The sequence below is a fragment of the Dromiciops gliroides genome, chromosome 4, assembly GCF_019393635.1.
Source record: "Dromiciops gliroides isolate mDroGli1 chromosome 4, mDroGli1.pri, whole genome shotgun sequence".
NCBI classification, from domain to species: domain Eukaryota; kingdom Metazoa; phylum Chordata; class Mammalia; order Microbiotheria; family Microbiotheriidae; genus Dromiciops; species Dromiciops gliroides.
In genome coordinates this window covers 469,874,174-469,889,901 of record NC_057864.1, presented here as the reverse complement: position 1 = coordinate 469,889,901, position 15,728 = coordinate 469,874,174, and the positions used below count along the sequence as shown (strand labels likewise).

At 41.9% G+C, this 15,728-nt stretch overlaps 1 protein-coding gene across 1 annotated transcript in view; it reads right to left on the bottom strand.

The window, feature by feature from the left end:
* LOC122756337 (merlin-like) overlaps positions 1-15,728 on the bottom strand; it is a 57,325-nt gene that overhangs the window by 28,228 nt on the left and 13,369 nt on the right. The window contains exons 5-8 of the mRNA XM_044005581.1: positions 10,203-10,286; positions 8,410-8,478; positions 5,960-6,042; positions 2,228-2,303 (exon numbers count right to left, since the gene is read on the bottom strand). Coding sequence (XP_043861516.1) covers positions 2,228-2,303; positions 5,960-6,042; positions 8,410-8,478; positions 10,203-10,286 — 312 coding nt within the window. The remainder of the gene's footprint in view (positions 1-2,227; positions 2,304-5,959; positions 6,043-8,409; positions 8,479-10,202; positions 10,287-15,728) is intronic.

Here is a 15,728-nt window from a genome sequence, read left to right as displayed (position 1 = left end):
GGAGAGAGATGAGACTAGATTTGTATACCTGGGAGTAATCTGCAGAGAGACTCTAGTTAAACCCATGGGGGCTGATCAGATAAACAAAAGAGAATGTGGTGAGAGGCAGCTAGGTGGCGCAGTGGCTAGAGCACCGGCCCTGGAGTCAGGAGGACCTGAGTTCAAATCCAGACTCAGACACTTGACACTTAACTAGCTGTGTGACCCTGGGCAAGTCACTTAACCCCCATTGCCCCTCACAAAAAAAAAAAAAAAAAAGAGTATGTGGTGAGAGGAAAACAGATCCAACAGAGTGCTAGAACACACCTAGAAATAGGAGGCAAACACAGAGGATGACCCTGCAGAGGAGACTAAGAAGAATCAAACAGGAAAGAAAACCAGGAGAGAGCAGCACCATGACCACTCAAGAAGGGGGAGAAGGGAGTACTAGTCATAAACACCAGAGGCTTCTGAGAAGCCTGGGTTCACTTTGTCCTTATCTCTGGGTACCTGTCATTGACTTCCAGTAGAATGTAAGCTTCTTGGGGGGAGGGGCTGTTTTCATGTTTGTCTTTGGATTCCCAGTGCCCAGCACAATGGCTGGCACATTGCAAGGAGGTAAATACTGTGTGGGGGATGGAGTAGAATTAAATTAGAATACAGTCGTTTCCTGAAAGCTATGTATAACAACTCTACTCACGCTATCCAAACAAGACCCAATTTAGGCTAAAAAAAGAAGAATCACCAACTGGGAGGGATTGTATAATCATCATAACCACAATAATAATAGCTAGCCTTGGCAAAGCCTGTTTACAAATATTATCTTCTCAACGACCCTGGAAGGTAGGTTTTCCCCCCATTTCACAGATGAAGAAACTGAGACAGACGGTAGTTAAGTGATTTGGGTCCCAGAGCTAGTATATTTCAGAGAAAGAGATCTGACCTTAGGTCTTCCTGATACCATGTCTGTTCCTCTATCCACTCTGCCACATTGTTTCCTCCAAAAGAAAGAAGCTATCCACAGAAGGGACACACACACACACACATTTTGCAAAGAAGCTGCCTCCTATCCATGCCAGAATTTAGAAAGCTTAAGTGGTAACATCCAGAGAAATTCTAGTACGGCAGTTGTGAGTGACGGGAGAACCAAGAACCCAGGTGTCAGCCCAGTTTTAGAAGAAGAGGAATGAATGTAACTTCTCTCTCTCAGCTTAGTGGGGAGATGGGGATCACTTCATGAGCATGTCAAGAATAAAGCATCCCTTCACCAGCTCTCTTCCATGTGGCTTCATTGGTGGCATCCTCCAGCCAATGGTGATGACTGAAAACTCACCAGGCCTTAGTGGGTATCCAATGTAAGTGGCCACTAGTGAAGAAGCCTCTTCACCAGGCAGGCCTATTTCTGATAATGAGCCTCTCTGCACCTCATTAGGCAGGACCTCAGATGACAGGCATAATTAGCTAATCACTGGACTCCTCAGAGCCCTCCCAATTCTGCTGAACCTGCTAGACCCAAAGCACAAGACTGAAGAATTCAGTGTGCTGAAATATTTAACTAACAAAGGACAATTCCTTCAAAGAAAGTCCCACCACTACTCCTGGGCCTGCTTCTATTCACGTTTATACAATTTTCTTTCAGTTGTTAGCTTAGCTTACAACATTGGCTGGTTTTGTACAGCCTACACAATTAATAAAGCCTTAGATAAGACCCTTGAATGGTTTTCCAGGAATACAAGTCTCTTCTACATCTATTTTTTTTTTCTGGATTCAGGTTTAGAAAGTATATTATAGACCAGATCTTTTTAACATCTATAAAAAATCATTCCAGGGGCAGCTAGGTAGCACAGTGGATAGAGCACTGGACCTGAAGTCAGGAGGACCTGAGTTCAAATCCAACCTCAGACACTTGATACTTATTAGCTATGTGACCCTGGGCAAGTCACTTAATCCCAACTGTCTCACCAAAAAAAACAACCAAACAAAAAATCATTCCAGTCAATTTATTCGGGCTGAGTCTTTCTGGGATCCCAAGGTCTCAAACGTGGTTATATCTAACATGTCCTCAGAGCACTTGACATTTTCCAGCTTGGAAAAGGGTCTGCAAATGAAAAGGGGACAGCAATCTAGAAATACACCCAAATGCATTTCACTGGTAATCCCCAAAATAACCCTGAAAAAAGCAGCCTTTATGAAGAGACTGAAAACTGAAGAGATTTGCTTGACCCATTTAAGAGCAAATTCTACTTACTTCAATGGGGAAGTAATTGACACCATACATCGCCAAATCTTGGGCAATTTTTAGATAGTTCATCTCAGCTTCATCCCTGGAGAACAAACACAAAGTTCAGGAAAAAGCTAAAATATTACTTCTATTACCTTATTTTAAAAATCTACCCTTTTATGCTAACATTCAACTTAATCATATTTTTAATTTGATTGATTTCTAATCACTCTGCAGGATGTTTAAAAAATAAATACAACTTGTTACATCTTTTATCTGCTATAATTACAGATGAAGGAAATCTTCAGCAAGGCAAAGTGGAAGCTCAGGGGCAGCTAGGTGGCGCAGTGGATAGAGCACCGGCCCTGGAGTCAGGAGGACCTGAGTTCAAATCCAGCCTCAGACACTTAACACTTACTAGCTGTGTGACCCTGGGCAAGTCACTTAACCCCAATTGCCTCACTTTAAAAAAAAAAAAGTGGGAGAAGCTCTGGACTTGGAGTCAGGGAACCTGGCTTCAGAACTCATCTCCACCACTTCCTACATCTGTGTGATCCCAGACAAATCCCAGACTCTGGGTGGGCCTCAATTTCCTCACCTGTAAAAATGAGGGAGTTGGACTATGTGACCTCTGAGGCCCCTTCCTACTCAAAAGTTACAACACTATATTAATCTAAAGTTTACAGTGTAAGGTTTACTATAACAATGTAAGGTATAGTGGAGGAAGCACTGAGCTTGGAGTCAAGAAGACCTTAAATACTAGCTGTGGTGACCACCGCAAAGTCCTCCAGCCTTCTTGTGCCTTAGTTTCCTCATCTGTAAAAAGATGAAGGGGGGGCAGCTAGGTGGCACAACACCGGCCCTGGATTCAAAAGGACCTGAGTTCAAATCCAGCCTCAGACACTTGACACTTATTAGCTGTGTGATCCTGGGCAAGTCACTTAACCCTCATTTCCCCACCAAAAAAAAAATAATAATAAGAGGAAGGTGGACTAAATGTCCTCCAATATCCTCTCTAAGCCTATGATTCTATGAATCTGGAGGGAAAGGGAAGGGCAGTTAGCATTGTTACTCCCATTCAAATTACCAACTGAGAGTTGGAAAAGTGAATTATACTCTGAAGATCATATAGCTAATGAGTGTTAAGACAAGGATTCTAATCCTATTTCTCCTCACTCCCAGTCCAGCCAATTTTGCCCCAACACCAGGCAGCCTCCCTGTCTTCTGGCAGATTCCCACAAATCTAAATAGATGGCACCAAAAAAAAAAGAGAGAGAGAGAAAGATGAGGGGCAGCTAGGTGGCACAGTGGATAAAGCACTGGCCTTGGACTCAGGAGGACCTGAGTTCAAATCCAGCCTCAGACACTTGACACTTACTAGCTGTGTGACCCTGGGCAAGTCACTTAATCTTTATTGCCCTGCAAAAAGAGAGAGAGAGAGAGAGATGGCACAACATAGAAATACCCAAGGAGGCTGAACTCTATAAGTAGCAAGAGGACCATCTTCTAGGGGGCAGCTAGGTGGCTCAGTGGATAAAGCACCAGCCCTGGATTCAGAAGGACCTGAGTTCAAATCTGGCCTCAGACACTTGACACTTACTTGCTGTGTGACCCTGGGCAAGTCATTTAATCCTCATTGCCAAGGAAAGAAAAGAAAAGAAAAGAGAAAGCCAGGCTCTCCTTATCCACCACCACCGCTCCAGGGTTCTCACTGAGCTTCACTTTCCTCTTGTAAATCCTGCAGATGCTTATCCTTCTGACCCCCATGGATTGTTGTAGGACCAAAAAAGAAGGCACAGACAAGCCTCTCTGTGCTATGCATTGTGTCCCCTATTATTAATAATTGTATGCAATAAATAAAATAGCATTATGATGTACAAATCTCATTATACATGTTATTTCATAAAGAAGGGGCCCTTACACACTGCAATGACAGTATTTGACTGAGGATCCAGGATAATTACAGCTTGTAAACCACAATCCAGGCAACCAATCCAGGAATCATGTTCACAGAGCCTGGTATACCATAGGTGTTTAATAAATGCTGGTTGCTGGAGCTTTACTATAAAGCAGCAGTCATCAAAACTATCTGGTACTGGCTAAAAAATAGAGTGGTAGATCAATGGAATAGGCTAGGCTCAGGAAATGCAGTAGTAAATGACACTAGTAATGTAGTGTTTGATAAACCCAAAGACTCCAGCTTCTGGGATAGGAACTCAGTATTTGACAAAAACTGCTGGGAAAACTGGAAGATAGTATGGCAGAAATTAGGCATAGACCAACATCTTACACCTTATACTAAAATAAGGTCAAAATGGATACATGATTTAGACATAAGAGGTGATACCATAGGTAAATTAGGAGAGAAAGGAATAGTGTACCTATCAGATCTTTGGAAAGGAAAACAGTTTTTGACCAAACAAGAGATAGAGTATATTATAAAATGCAAAATGGATGATTTTGATTATATTAAATTAAAAATTTTTTGTACAAACAGAAGCAATGCATCCAAAATTAGAAGGGAGGCAGAAAGCTGGGAAACAATTTTTGAGGCCAGTACTTCTGATAAAGGTCTCATCTCTAAAATATATAGGGAACTAAATCAAATTTATAAGAATCCAAGTCATTCCCCAATTGAGAAATGGTCAAAGGATATGAACAGGCAGTTTTCTGATGAAGAAACCAAAGCTATCTATTCCTATATGAAAAAATGCTCTAAATCTCTAATGATTAGAGAGATGCAAATTAAAACAACTCTGAGGTACCACCTGACACCTATCAGATTGGCTAAAATGACAAAAAGGGAAGATAATAAATGTTGGAGAAGCTGTGGGAAAATTGGAACACTAATGCATTGTTGGTGGAGCTGTGAACTGATCCAACCATTCTGGAGAGCAATTTGGAATTATGCCCAAAGGGCGATAAAGCTGTGCATACCCTTTGACCCAGCAATTCCACTTTTAGGTCTTTCTCCCAAAGAAATCATGGAAGGGGGAAAGGGACCCACATGTACAAAAATATTTATATCTGCTCTTTACGTGGTAGCAAGGAATTGGAAGTTGAGGGGGTGCCCATCAATTGGGGAATGGCTGGACAAGTTGTGGTATATGAATACAATGGAATACTATTGTGCTGTAAGAAATGATGAGCAGGAGGAGTTCAGAGAAACCTGGAGGGTCTTACGTGGGCTGATGATGAGTGAGATGAGCAGAACCAGAAGAACATTGTACACGGTATCATCAACATTGAGTGTTGACCTACTGTGATGGACTATATTCTTCTCACCAATGCAATGGTACAGAAGAGTTCCAGGGAACTCATGATGGAAGAGGATCTCCAAATCCAAGAAAAAAAAAAAAAAAGAACTGTGGAGTATAGATGCTGAATGAACCATACTATTTCTTTTGTTTAGGGTGCTGTTGTGTTTTTTTCTATTTTGAGGTTTTACATCACTGCTCTGATTTTTTCGCTTGTAACAGGATTAATGCAGAAATAGGATTAAGGTTATTATGTATATATATATATATGTATATGTATATAGATATATAGATATATAGAGATAACCTATATCAGATTACCTGCTGTCTAGGGGAGGGGGGAGGGAGGGGAGGAAGGGAGAAAAATCTGAAATTGTAAAGCTCATATAAACAAAAGTTGAGAACTAAAAAAAAAAAAAATGCTGGTTGCTTGACTCCAGTAGCTTCAAACAGTCCAGCCTGGTGCCCATGGTCTTCTCTAATGTGGGTTGTGTTTCCCTACCTGGCAATACCCCTGTGCTCTGCATACCAGGCTGTTATTTTTTCTTCCCACATGTGGACTGTCATCTGATACTGCTTGAGGACCTGCCAAGAAAAAGAAGAACTGAGACTTCTGAGGAGGAAAAGCTTCCTCCATTGCTAGCTAAAGATGGAAGCGGTATTGTCATCCTCAGCAGCAGCATCCTCCCCTTCCTCCTCCACATCCTCATCTTCCTCCTCCCCCTCCTCTTCTTCACCACCGCCACCATCCTTATCACCCTCCTCTTCCTCAACCCCAAAAGCAACTGCTCTGGGTAATTTCCATCACAGGATAATTTCGTTAATAATAAGAGCTAACATTTTTCTATCACAAAGCACTTCATGTATGCTTTTTCTTTTGGTTCTCACAACAGTCCTAAGAGGTAAAAAAAGACCGTATTCTTAGATGGAGTCTTACTAAATGTAACAAAGGAGGGTGTAACAGTTGGCCACCCACTGTGGCAGCTCAGACCTTCCAAACAGGCGATGTTATTTTATTTTTATTTTTGTTTTTGCCGGGCAATTGGGGTTAAGTGACTTGCCCAGGGTCACACAGCTAGTAAGTGTGCATTAAGTGTCTGAGGCCGGATTTGAACTCAGGTACTCCTGACTCCAGGGCTGGTGCTCTATCCACTGCACCACCTAGCTGCCCCTTCCAAACAGGTTATGTGGATTCCCATTTCATTCCCTATGCTGGCTTACTCACACCAACCCACCCTCACACTAACAAGTCTGCATTTCCAGGGAAGGACCCCCACCACGAAGTTACGCTCCAGCTCTCTCAAATCCCTAGAGGTAACCCTGTTATGGAGCAATATATTTCCCCTATTGACCCCTTCAACCCTCAGATTTCCACTGAGGTGCTTCTATTTACACAAAATCAGCCATTCATAATAACAACACTTAGCAAACTACTAGATAATCATTTCTTCAACAATAAGGCAAAGAAAAAACTGGTATTTTATACTTTATAAAGCAAGTATAGAAATAATAAATCCACTACAATCCATACATCAATCCAGGTCACACTCACCCACCACTACACTCAGTATCTGTGGGGGAGAGTATTCCCACACTTCACTTACTAGCTGTGTGACCCTGGGCAAGTCACTTTACCCTCAGTGCCCCACAAAAAAAAAAGAAAAGAAAAGAATAATGAATGAGAGGTTGACCTTTGGCCTCTGTGTCAATCAACACACACACACACACACGCATACACACACACTCACACACAGCAAACAAGGAGTATTGCTCTGCTATTTGAAAAGAGGGCTGGCTGTCATTCCTACATTTCCCAAGAGCCTCATCCTTCCACGTGGCACAGAAGATGCCATATATTCCAGTTTAATTAAAAATCCTTGTGGAACCCCCATGCTACCTATGTTGGATACCAGGCAGCCGAGAGCCCCAGAACCTTCCAGGTCTTTCCTTCAAAGATGTTTGGGGGGGGGCAGCTAGGTGGCACAGTGGATAAAGCACCAGCCCTGAAGTCAAGAGTACCTGAATTCAAATCCGGCCTCAGACACTTAACACTTACTAGCTGTGTGACCTTGGGCAAGTCACTTAACCCCATTTGCCTCACTAACAATAGCAAAAAAAAAAGATGTTTGGGGGACTCATAGGATTGTAGAGCTAAGAGAGACCTCTGAGATCTTCGAGGCCAGAGAGAGGGGAAAACTCATGACCTTTAAGTCTAATGACTTTCCCAAGGTCTCAGAGTCAATGACAGGACTAGAACCCAGGTCTCCTGCCTCCCAGTCTATATTCTTCTTTTTTCTTTTCTTTTTTTTTTTTGTAGAGCAATGGGGGTTAAGTGACTTGCCCAGGGTCACACAGCTAGTAAGTGTCAAGTGTCTGAGGCCACATTTGAACTCAGGTCCTCCTGAATTCAAGGCCGGTGCTTTATTCACTGCACCACCTAGCTGCCCCCACCAGTCTATATTCTTAACACTAGACCAAGTTGCAAACACAGAACAACACTTGTAAAGTAAAGCAGGTGCTTTACTTCTTTGTATTGATGAAGCCTGTGGAACTGCAAAGGAAAACAATTTGACAGAAACAAAGTTATCAAAATATTAAGTTGCCAATTCATGGGTCCCTAAACTCTATTCCAGACTCCTTAGGATGCACAGAGCCCGTGCTAAAGTACAAAATGAAATACAACTGAATGAGGAAACTCAGGGGTCAGAGAATGAGTGCCCTTAAAAGTTAGAAGGAAAGAAATCTGTGCTGGCTGAAGTGGGTGGACAAAGCTTCACAGAGAAAGTGGGGATTTCCAGGGGCCTTGAAGGATTGGAAGGAGAGCACAGAGATGGGCAGAATTAAGAGAAAAGCTGTCTCTTAAGAATCCCCTCCTTTCTCATCACGAACGTCTCATGACATCTCTTAACCCAAAAGGGGGAGAGAAATGCAATTAATTTTCTAGATACTTACTCTTTTGGGCAACAGCTCATCCTGGATCAAGAAGCCTGGCTTGTGAAAGTTAGGGTCATAGTCACCATACTGAAATATAAACAATACTCCTTTTAACTTGAAGATCAATCAATCAGTAAACATTCATTGAGCACCCACTGTATACCAGGCACTGTGCTAAGTGCTGGGATGCAAAAAGAGGCAAAAGACAGTCCCTGCCCTCAAGGAGTTCATCATCTAAGGGGGGAGACAATGTATAATCAAATCTATACACACAAGCTCTGTGGAGGATTAGTAAGAAGTGATTAACTGAGAGGTTGGGAAAGGCTTTCTACAAAAGACTGGATTTTAACTGAGACTTAAAGGAAATCAGTGAAATTGGTAGACAGAGCTGAGCAGAGAATATTCCAGGCATGGGGGACAAGCTGAGAAGATGCCCAGAGCTGGGAGATAATAATACAGCTAACATTTATATAGAACCTACTATGCGCCAGGCCCTGTGCTAAGCTCTTTATAATTACTATCTCATTTGATCTTCACAACAACCCTAGGGGAGGGGGTGCTATTATTATCTCCATTTTAGAGTTGAGGAAACTGAGGCAAACAGAGGTTAAGTGACAAGCCCTGGGTCACACAGCCAGTAAGTGTCTGAGACAAAGATTTGACCTCAGGTCTTCTTGACTGAAGGCCCATCATTCTAGTTCATCCAGCACCTAGCTGTCTTGGCAGCCAGTGATCCTGGATTGAAGAGTACTTCCAGAGACAGAGAAGTGCCTCCCTGCAGTCTGGTGGCCAAGGTCAGAACAGGGACCACACCCGTGATTTCCAGATGCAGATCAGCAATCTCTCCACAACTTGGACTTAGGTAGGTGCCTAGAAAGCTCAGAGACAAATGGCTGACCCAGGGTCATGTGGCCAGTGATTGTCAGAGGCAGAACTTGAATCCAGATCTTCCTGGTTCCAAGATCAGCTCTTTACTCCACTACTCCAACACTGCCTTTCTTTTTTTTTTTTTTTTTAGTGAGACAATTGGGGTTAAGTGACTTGCCCAGGGTCACACAGCTAGTAAGTGTGCATTAAGTGTCTGAGGCCGGATTTGAACTCAGGTACTCCTGACTCCAGGGCCGGTGCTCAATCCACTGCGCCACCTAGCTGCCCCAACACTGCCTTTCTATAACAGCCCTAAAGATACTTGAAGAGCAGCTAGGTGGCGCCCTAATGCATAGAGCACCAGGCCTGAAGTCAGGAAGACTCAACTTCCTGAGTTCAAATCCAACCTCAGACACTTACTATCTGTGTGACCCTGGGGAAGTCGCTTAACCCTGTTTGCCTCAGTTTCCTCATATGTCAAATGAGCTGGAGAAGGAAATGGCAAACTATTCTAATATCTTTGCCTAGAAAATTCCAAATGGGGTCACAAAAAGTCAGGCATGGGGGCAGCTAGGTGGCGCAGTGGATAAAGCACCAGCCCTGGATTCAGGAGGACCTGAGTTCAAATCTGGCCTCAGACACTTGACACTTACTAGCTGTGTGACCCTGGGCAAGTCACTTAACCCCCATTGCCCCACCAAAAAAAAACAAGCACAGAAACAAACAAAAAGTCAGGCATGACTAAGAAAAAAAAAACACTATTGAACTGATTGAATGTATTTCATCCTCCCCAAAGAGGTTATTTACATTATTACCTTGTTTCTTTAGGAAAACAGTCCGTGGTATGTGCTTTTTTATATTCAGTAAGAAGCAATATTCAACTTTTCCAATGACATTAAACTTTTAAAAAGCTAAAAGTAAAGGCAAAAGTTCTGTACACTCACCTTAGCCTGGACAGCGTATGAAGCCAACAGAACAGTGACCTCTGGAGAACAATGGATTTCTTCGTCTAATATCTGTTTCTTCACCTAAGACATAATAACAATTATGCCTGATTCTAGTTGGCCCCAAGTTAGGATTTTGTTAAAGGTACCAGTGGTCAAATAAACATTCCAGTGATCAAGTAAATAAGTCCCCACAACAGGAGCACAATGAGGGTCTCTTTCCTATTCTTTTTATTTTAATTTTTTTTGTTTCTTAAGTGAGGCAATTGGGGTTAAGTGACTTGCCCAGGGTCACACAACTAGTAAGTGTTAAGTGTCTGAGGCTGGATTTGAACTCAGGTCCTCCTGACTCCAGGGCCTATACTCTATCCACTGCGCCACCTAGCTGCCCCTTCATTTTAATTTTGTAAAAAAGGTTTTGTGCAACTTATACTGGTGAAAACTGAGGTTGCATTCATCATCCAATAGGCTAAGGCAGCTTAGAAAGGGGACGACGTATTGTTCAGATTGTCTTCATTTTGATTTTTTGAATCAAGTCAAAAAATGTTCTAAGCGAACTTTGTGTTAAATTATTATGCTATATTCACCAAAAAAAAGGGGGGGGGCAGCTAGGTGGCGCAGTGGATAGAGCACCCACCCTGGATTCAGAAGGACCTGAGTTCAAATCCGACCTCAGACACTTAACACTTACTAGCTGTATGACCCTGGGCAAGTCACTTAACCCCAATTGCCTCACTAAAAACAAAAAAAGCCCTTCACAATCCAGTTCCAACTTATCTTTCCCCAGTGATACATCCCTTCTCCTACAGTCTACATTCCTGACCTGTTCCTCATAGACCTCAGTCCCGTCTCTGTGCCTTTCTATAAACTTCCTGCCCACCAAGGCCGATATGCCTCCCCTCTTAGAATGCCAAGCTTCCTCCTACCCCGAGCTCAAGGTGCCCCTCCAATAAAAGGGCTTTCCTGGTCCTCCCATGTATTAGAGTCTTCACCCACCGCCATACACTGAAATTCCTGGCATCTAGATATATTGTGTATTGACCAATTAGATTTCTTATACATATTATATATAAATATATACATTATATATCTCATATATATATTTACACACACACAAACTAATTAGTATATGTCCCCTTCCTATGAGACTATAAGTGGTTTGAGGGTAGACGGTTTCGTTTTTCATCTCCATATCTCTTTGTATATCTGGCATAGTGCCTGGCACTCAGTAGGCCCTTAATAAATATTGATTGAATGACTTTCTGAATGAATGAATCCCCCAATGGCTAGTACTCTCTCCTTCCTCTGAGCCACCTGGATTGACTTGCCTCCTAGTTATAACCCACCACAGAAGCTCTTGGAAAGACTACTTCCTTCTTGGTATCCCAGACTAGCAAGATTTTTTCCACATGGAAGGCCCTTTATTTGTCTTGCTGGATTGGTAGGAATAAGAATAGAAATTCTTGGTGGCCCAAACCCTAATGATATCACTTTAAAATCACTTGCACGGGGGCAGCTAGGTGGTGAAGTGGATAAAGCACCGGCCTTGGATTCAAGAGGAACTGAGTTCAAATCCAGTTGCAGACACTTGACACTTACTAGCTGCCTGACCTGGGCAAGTCACTTAACCCTCATTGCCCCAGCAAAAAAAAAAAAATTTTTTTTTTACATCACTTGCACATTCTATGGAACACACCCTTCCCTAGAGAACTTCTCCTACTTTGGAAATCCCCTATGGAAATGCTTTAATCTGGTTGGAAAGGTGGAAAAGGATAATATCATCTGGGAGAGCACCAAGACCTGGGAGTTTCTGAGAATCTGGGTCTTCCCTTGTCACCCCCACAAAGGTGCCTGTGAGGCCACAGCTGGATTTAGCAACCAAGGATACTTTCAGGTTGTGAAAGATTCCAGGATGCCATGCAAACATATTCTGTTGGGGAAGAGGGGGTAGGAAGGGGAAGAACTATTTGCATATTGATGTGCTTGGAAAGTCCTAAAACTATGCTCCCATTCACACATTCTTTGTAACTACTTTCCCAGGTATACACGTGGGCCCAAGTTCAGAAAGAGCTAAGACAGGGAAGGAAACTAAAGACAATAAAAACATTTAGGACTTTGTTTAGCCATATTGACAATGGACAATGGAGTAGGAGTAGGGATGGGATAGATGGAATGATCAAAAACATTTATTAAGCACCTACTAGGTGCCAGACCTAAGTAGACCAATATGCAACAGTTTCTGTCTTTGGATGAAAAGAACCCTGGGGACTAAAACACTGTGTCTAGCAAAATTTTCTGGACAGCTGAGGATTCATTACTGTAAGAACCAAAACTTAAAAAAATTTTTATTCCTCTAAATGCAGAAATATGATTAATGTGATTGTACTTATATAATCTATATCAGATTGCTTTCCATCTTGGGGAGGAGGGAGGGAAGGGAGGGTGGGAGAAAAATTTGGAACTAAAAATCCTATGAAAACAAATGTTGAAAATATACATGTAGGGGCAGCTAGGTGGAGCAGTGGATAGAGCACTAGCCCTGGAGTCAGGAGTACCTGAGTTCAAATCTGGCCTCAGACACTCAACACTTACTAGCTGTGTGACCCTGGGCAAGTCACAACTCCAATTGCCTCACTTAAAAAAAAAAAAAGATTAGAAAATATACATGTAACTGGAAAATTAAAAAATATTTTTATTTTTTTTTTAAATTTTAGGGGCAGCTAGGTGGCGCAGTGGATAGAGCACCGGCCCTGGAGTCAGGAGTACCTGAGTTCAAATCCGGCCTCAGACACTTAACACTTACTAGCTGTGTGACCTTGGGCAAGTCACTTAACCTCACTAAAAAAAAAAAATTTATTCATCTAATCATGACAACAGACTGAGTAGAAGTAGAGCTGTCCAACTTTTATTTTGCTTGAGGTTTTTTTTTTTCTCCTTCCCAACAAAAATTATCTTTGGGCTGAAAAGAACAAAAATACCTAATAAGGAGTTGAGACCCAAGATAAGCAGTAAGTAAGAAAATGTCCAGTTGCCTCTAAGGAGGCTGAGTCACTGTGCCCAGTTGAATTCCATTGACCCTTCTGGAAAGATCTGGAGACCTATCTGCTGAATCACAAGGACTGTTATCTCTGAAAGATTGTAGAGAATGAGAGGTGTCATGGGTCTAGAAAAGGAAAAATGCCCTGATTTTCAAAAGACAAATGAAAATGGACCCTGGAAACTAAGGCCAATGATTTTGCCTTGGATTCCTGGAAAAATTCAATATTCACTGGCACATTTTCATCAAGAAGAAGTTATGTCAGACTAAGGTAATTTCCGGTTTTTTTGATAGGGTTATCCAACTAGTAGATCAAGGTAAGATGATAGTTTTCCTAGACTGTAGGGCAACATTCAACTGAGTTTCATGCTACCCAGTGGAACCAGCGGGGCCACATGGAACAGATGATGGTACAATTAGCTGGAGTCAGAACAGACTGAATCTCCAAACCCAAAGAGCAACTGTGGGAAGAGAGTAGTTTGTCCAGTAGAAGACCCCAGGGAGGTGTGCTCAGGCTCAGGCTGTTTTAACATTTTTATCAGTGCCAGGGATAAAGGTGGCATACTTATAAGATTTGCAGATCACACAAAGCTATAAGTAATAGCTAGTAGACTGAATGACAGAGGTGGAGCTCAAAATGATGTTGCCAAGCTAGAATGTTAAGCTAAATCTAATCAGATAAAATTTAACAGAGATAAATGTAAAATCTTATAAACTGATTTGAAAAAATCAACCTAACAAGTAAAAGACTAGGGGGAGACCGAGGAAGACTGAAAGGTAGATTTGTCTGAAAATATCTGGGGGTTTTAGTGGACTGCAAATTCAATATGAATCATCAGTGTGATATGACACAGGAAACAGGCAGATAGAGGTTAAGCGATTTGAATAAATCCAAACAAAGCACCCTTTGAACTCACAATGACTTTACAAAATAGTAAATTTATATAATCTAGGTAAGGCCTCAACTAATCAGAAGCTTGGAGACAATGTCATTCTGGGTGGTAGAATTTTCTGACTAGCTGAGAATTCACTGCTTTAAGCATAACTTTCTTTTTCTAATTTCAATTATTTAACCAAGTTTTGGATGCCAAATTTCTAAACCGTATTCCAAATTTACCTGCCTTCTCTGATCAGGATCTGAAGAGTTTCTACTTGGCCTAGAGGGGCAGAATGAGGAAAAGTGGGTAGAATTTTTTTTTTTGCAGGACAATGGGGGTTAAGTGACTTGCCCAGGGTCACGCAGCCAGTAAGTGTCAAGTGTCTAAGACTAGATTTGAACTCAGGAACTCCTGAATCCAGGGCTGGTGCTTTATCCACTGCACCACCTAGCCGCCCCCCCGAGTGGGTAGAATTTTAAAAAGAAGGTATATGTCAGCTCAATAAAAGGAGAAAATTCCCAATAATCAGCTATGTTTCAAAACAGAATAGGTTGCCTAAAAAAAAGTTGAGAATAAGGGATTAGACACAGAGGAATCTGAATAATGCTTTGGGCAAGGATTAGATTCGTTGACTTCCATGAACCAAGGTAAATTGAATGTGGTCCAACAGGAGATGGAAAATTCAATATCTACATCTTGGGTATCAGTGAAATCAAATAGGCAGGAATGGGTGAATTTAATTCAGGTGATCATTACATATACTAATGAGGGCAAGAATCCCTTAGAAGAAATGAAAAAGCCCTCATCATTAACAAAAGGGTGAGAAAAGCAGTACTGGGGTATAATATTAAAAATGACAACGATCCAGAAGTAAAACACTTTTTGTTTGTTTTGGGGTTTTTTGCAGGCAATGGAGGTTAAGTGACTTGCCCAGAGTCACACAGCTAGTAAGTGTCAAGTGTCTGAGGTCAGATTTGAACTCAGGTACTCCTGAATCCAGGGCCAGTGCTTTAACCACTGCGCCATCTAGCTGCCTCAGTAAAACACTTTTGAAGAGGAAAAGGGTAAAAGAAGATAGAAAATAGAATAAATATCATGGGGAGTGAATAGGATGGAGAGAAACACAGTTAACAATAGTACTAACTGGGGGAAAAATTTTGAAGAAGAGGCAAGAACAATGTAAGATGAGGATGAAGATGACGGTACTTTGCTGGGCTATTGTGAAGAAAATTCTTTGTCAGGAATAAGGTACTATATAAATGTAAGCTATTATTGTTGTTGCAATAATCAGCCTCATGGGCGTTTTGCAAGGAAATCTCCCTTTAAAGTACAATATAGTGGGCAGCTAGGTGGAGCAGTGGATAAAGCACCGGCCCTGGATTCAGGAGTACCTGAGTTCAAATCTGGCCTCAGACACTTGACACTTACTAGCTGTGTGACCCTGGGCAAGTCACTTAACCCCAATTGCCTCATTAAAAAAAAAAAAAAGGAGAGAGAGAGAAAGGAGACCAAGAGAGAAGGCAAGGCCTTCTCTGAAAGGGAGATAATTCAGAGATGATTCTCTGAGATACCTATCTCTGGGAACAGGAGAAAGGAAAAAGCTTTTTTAGA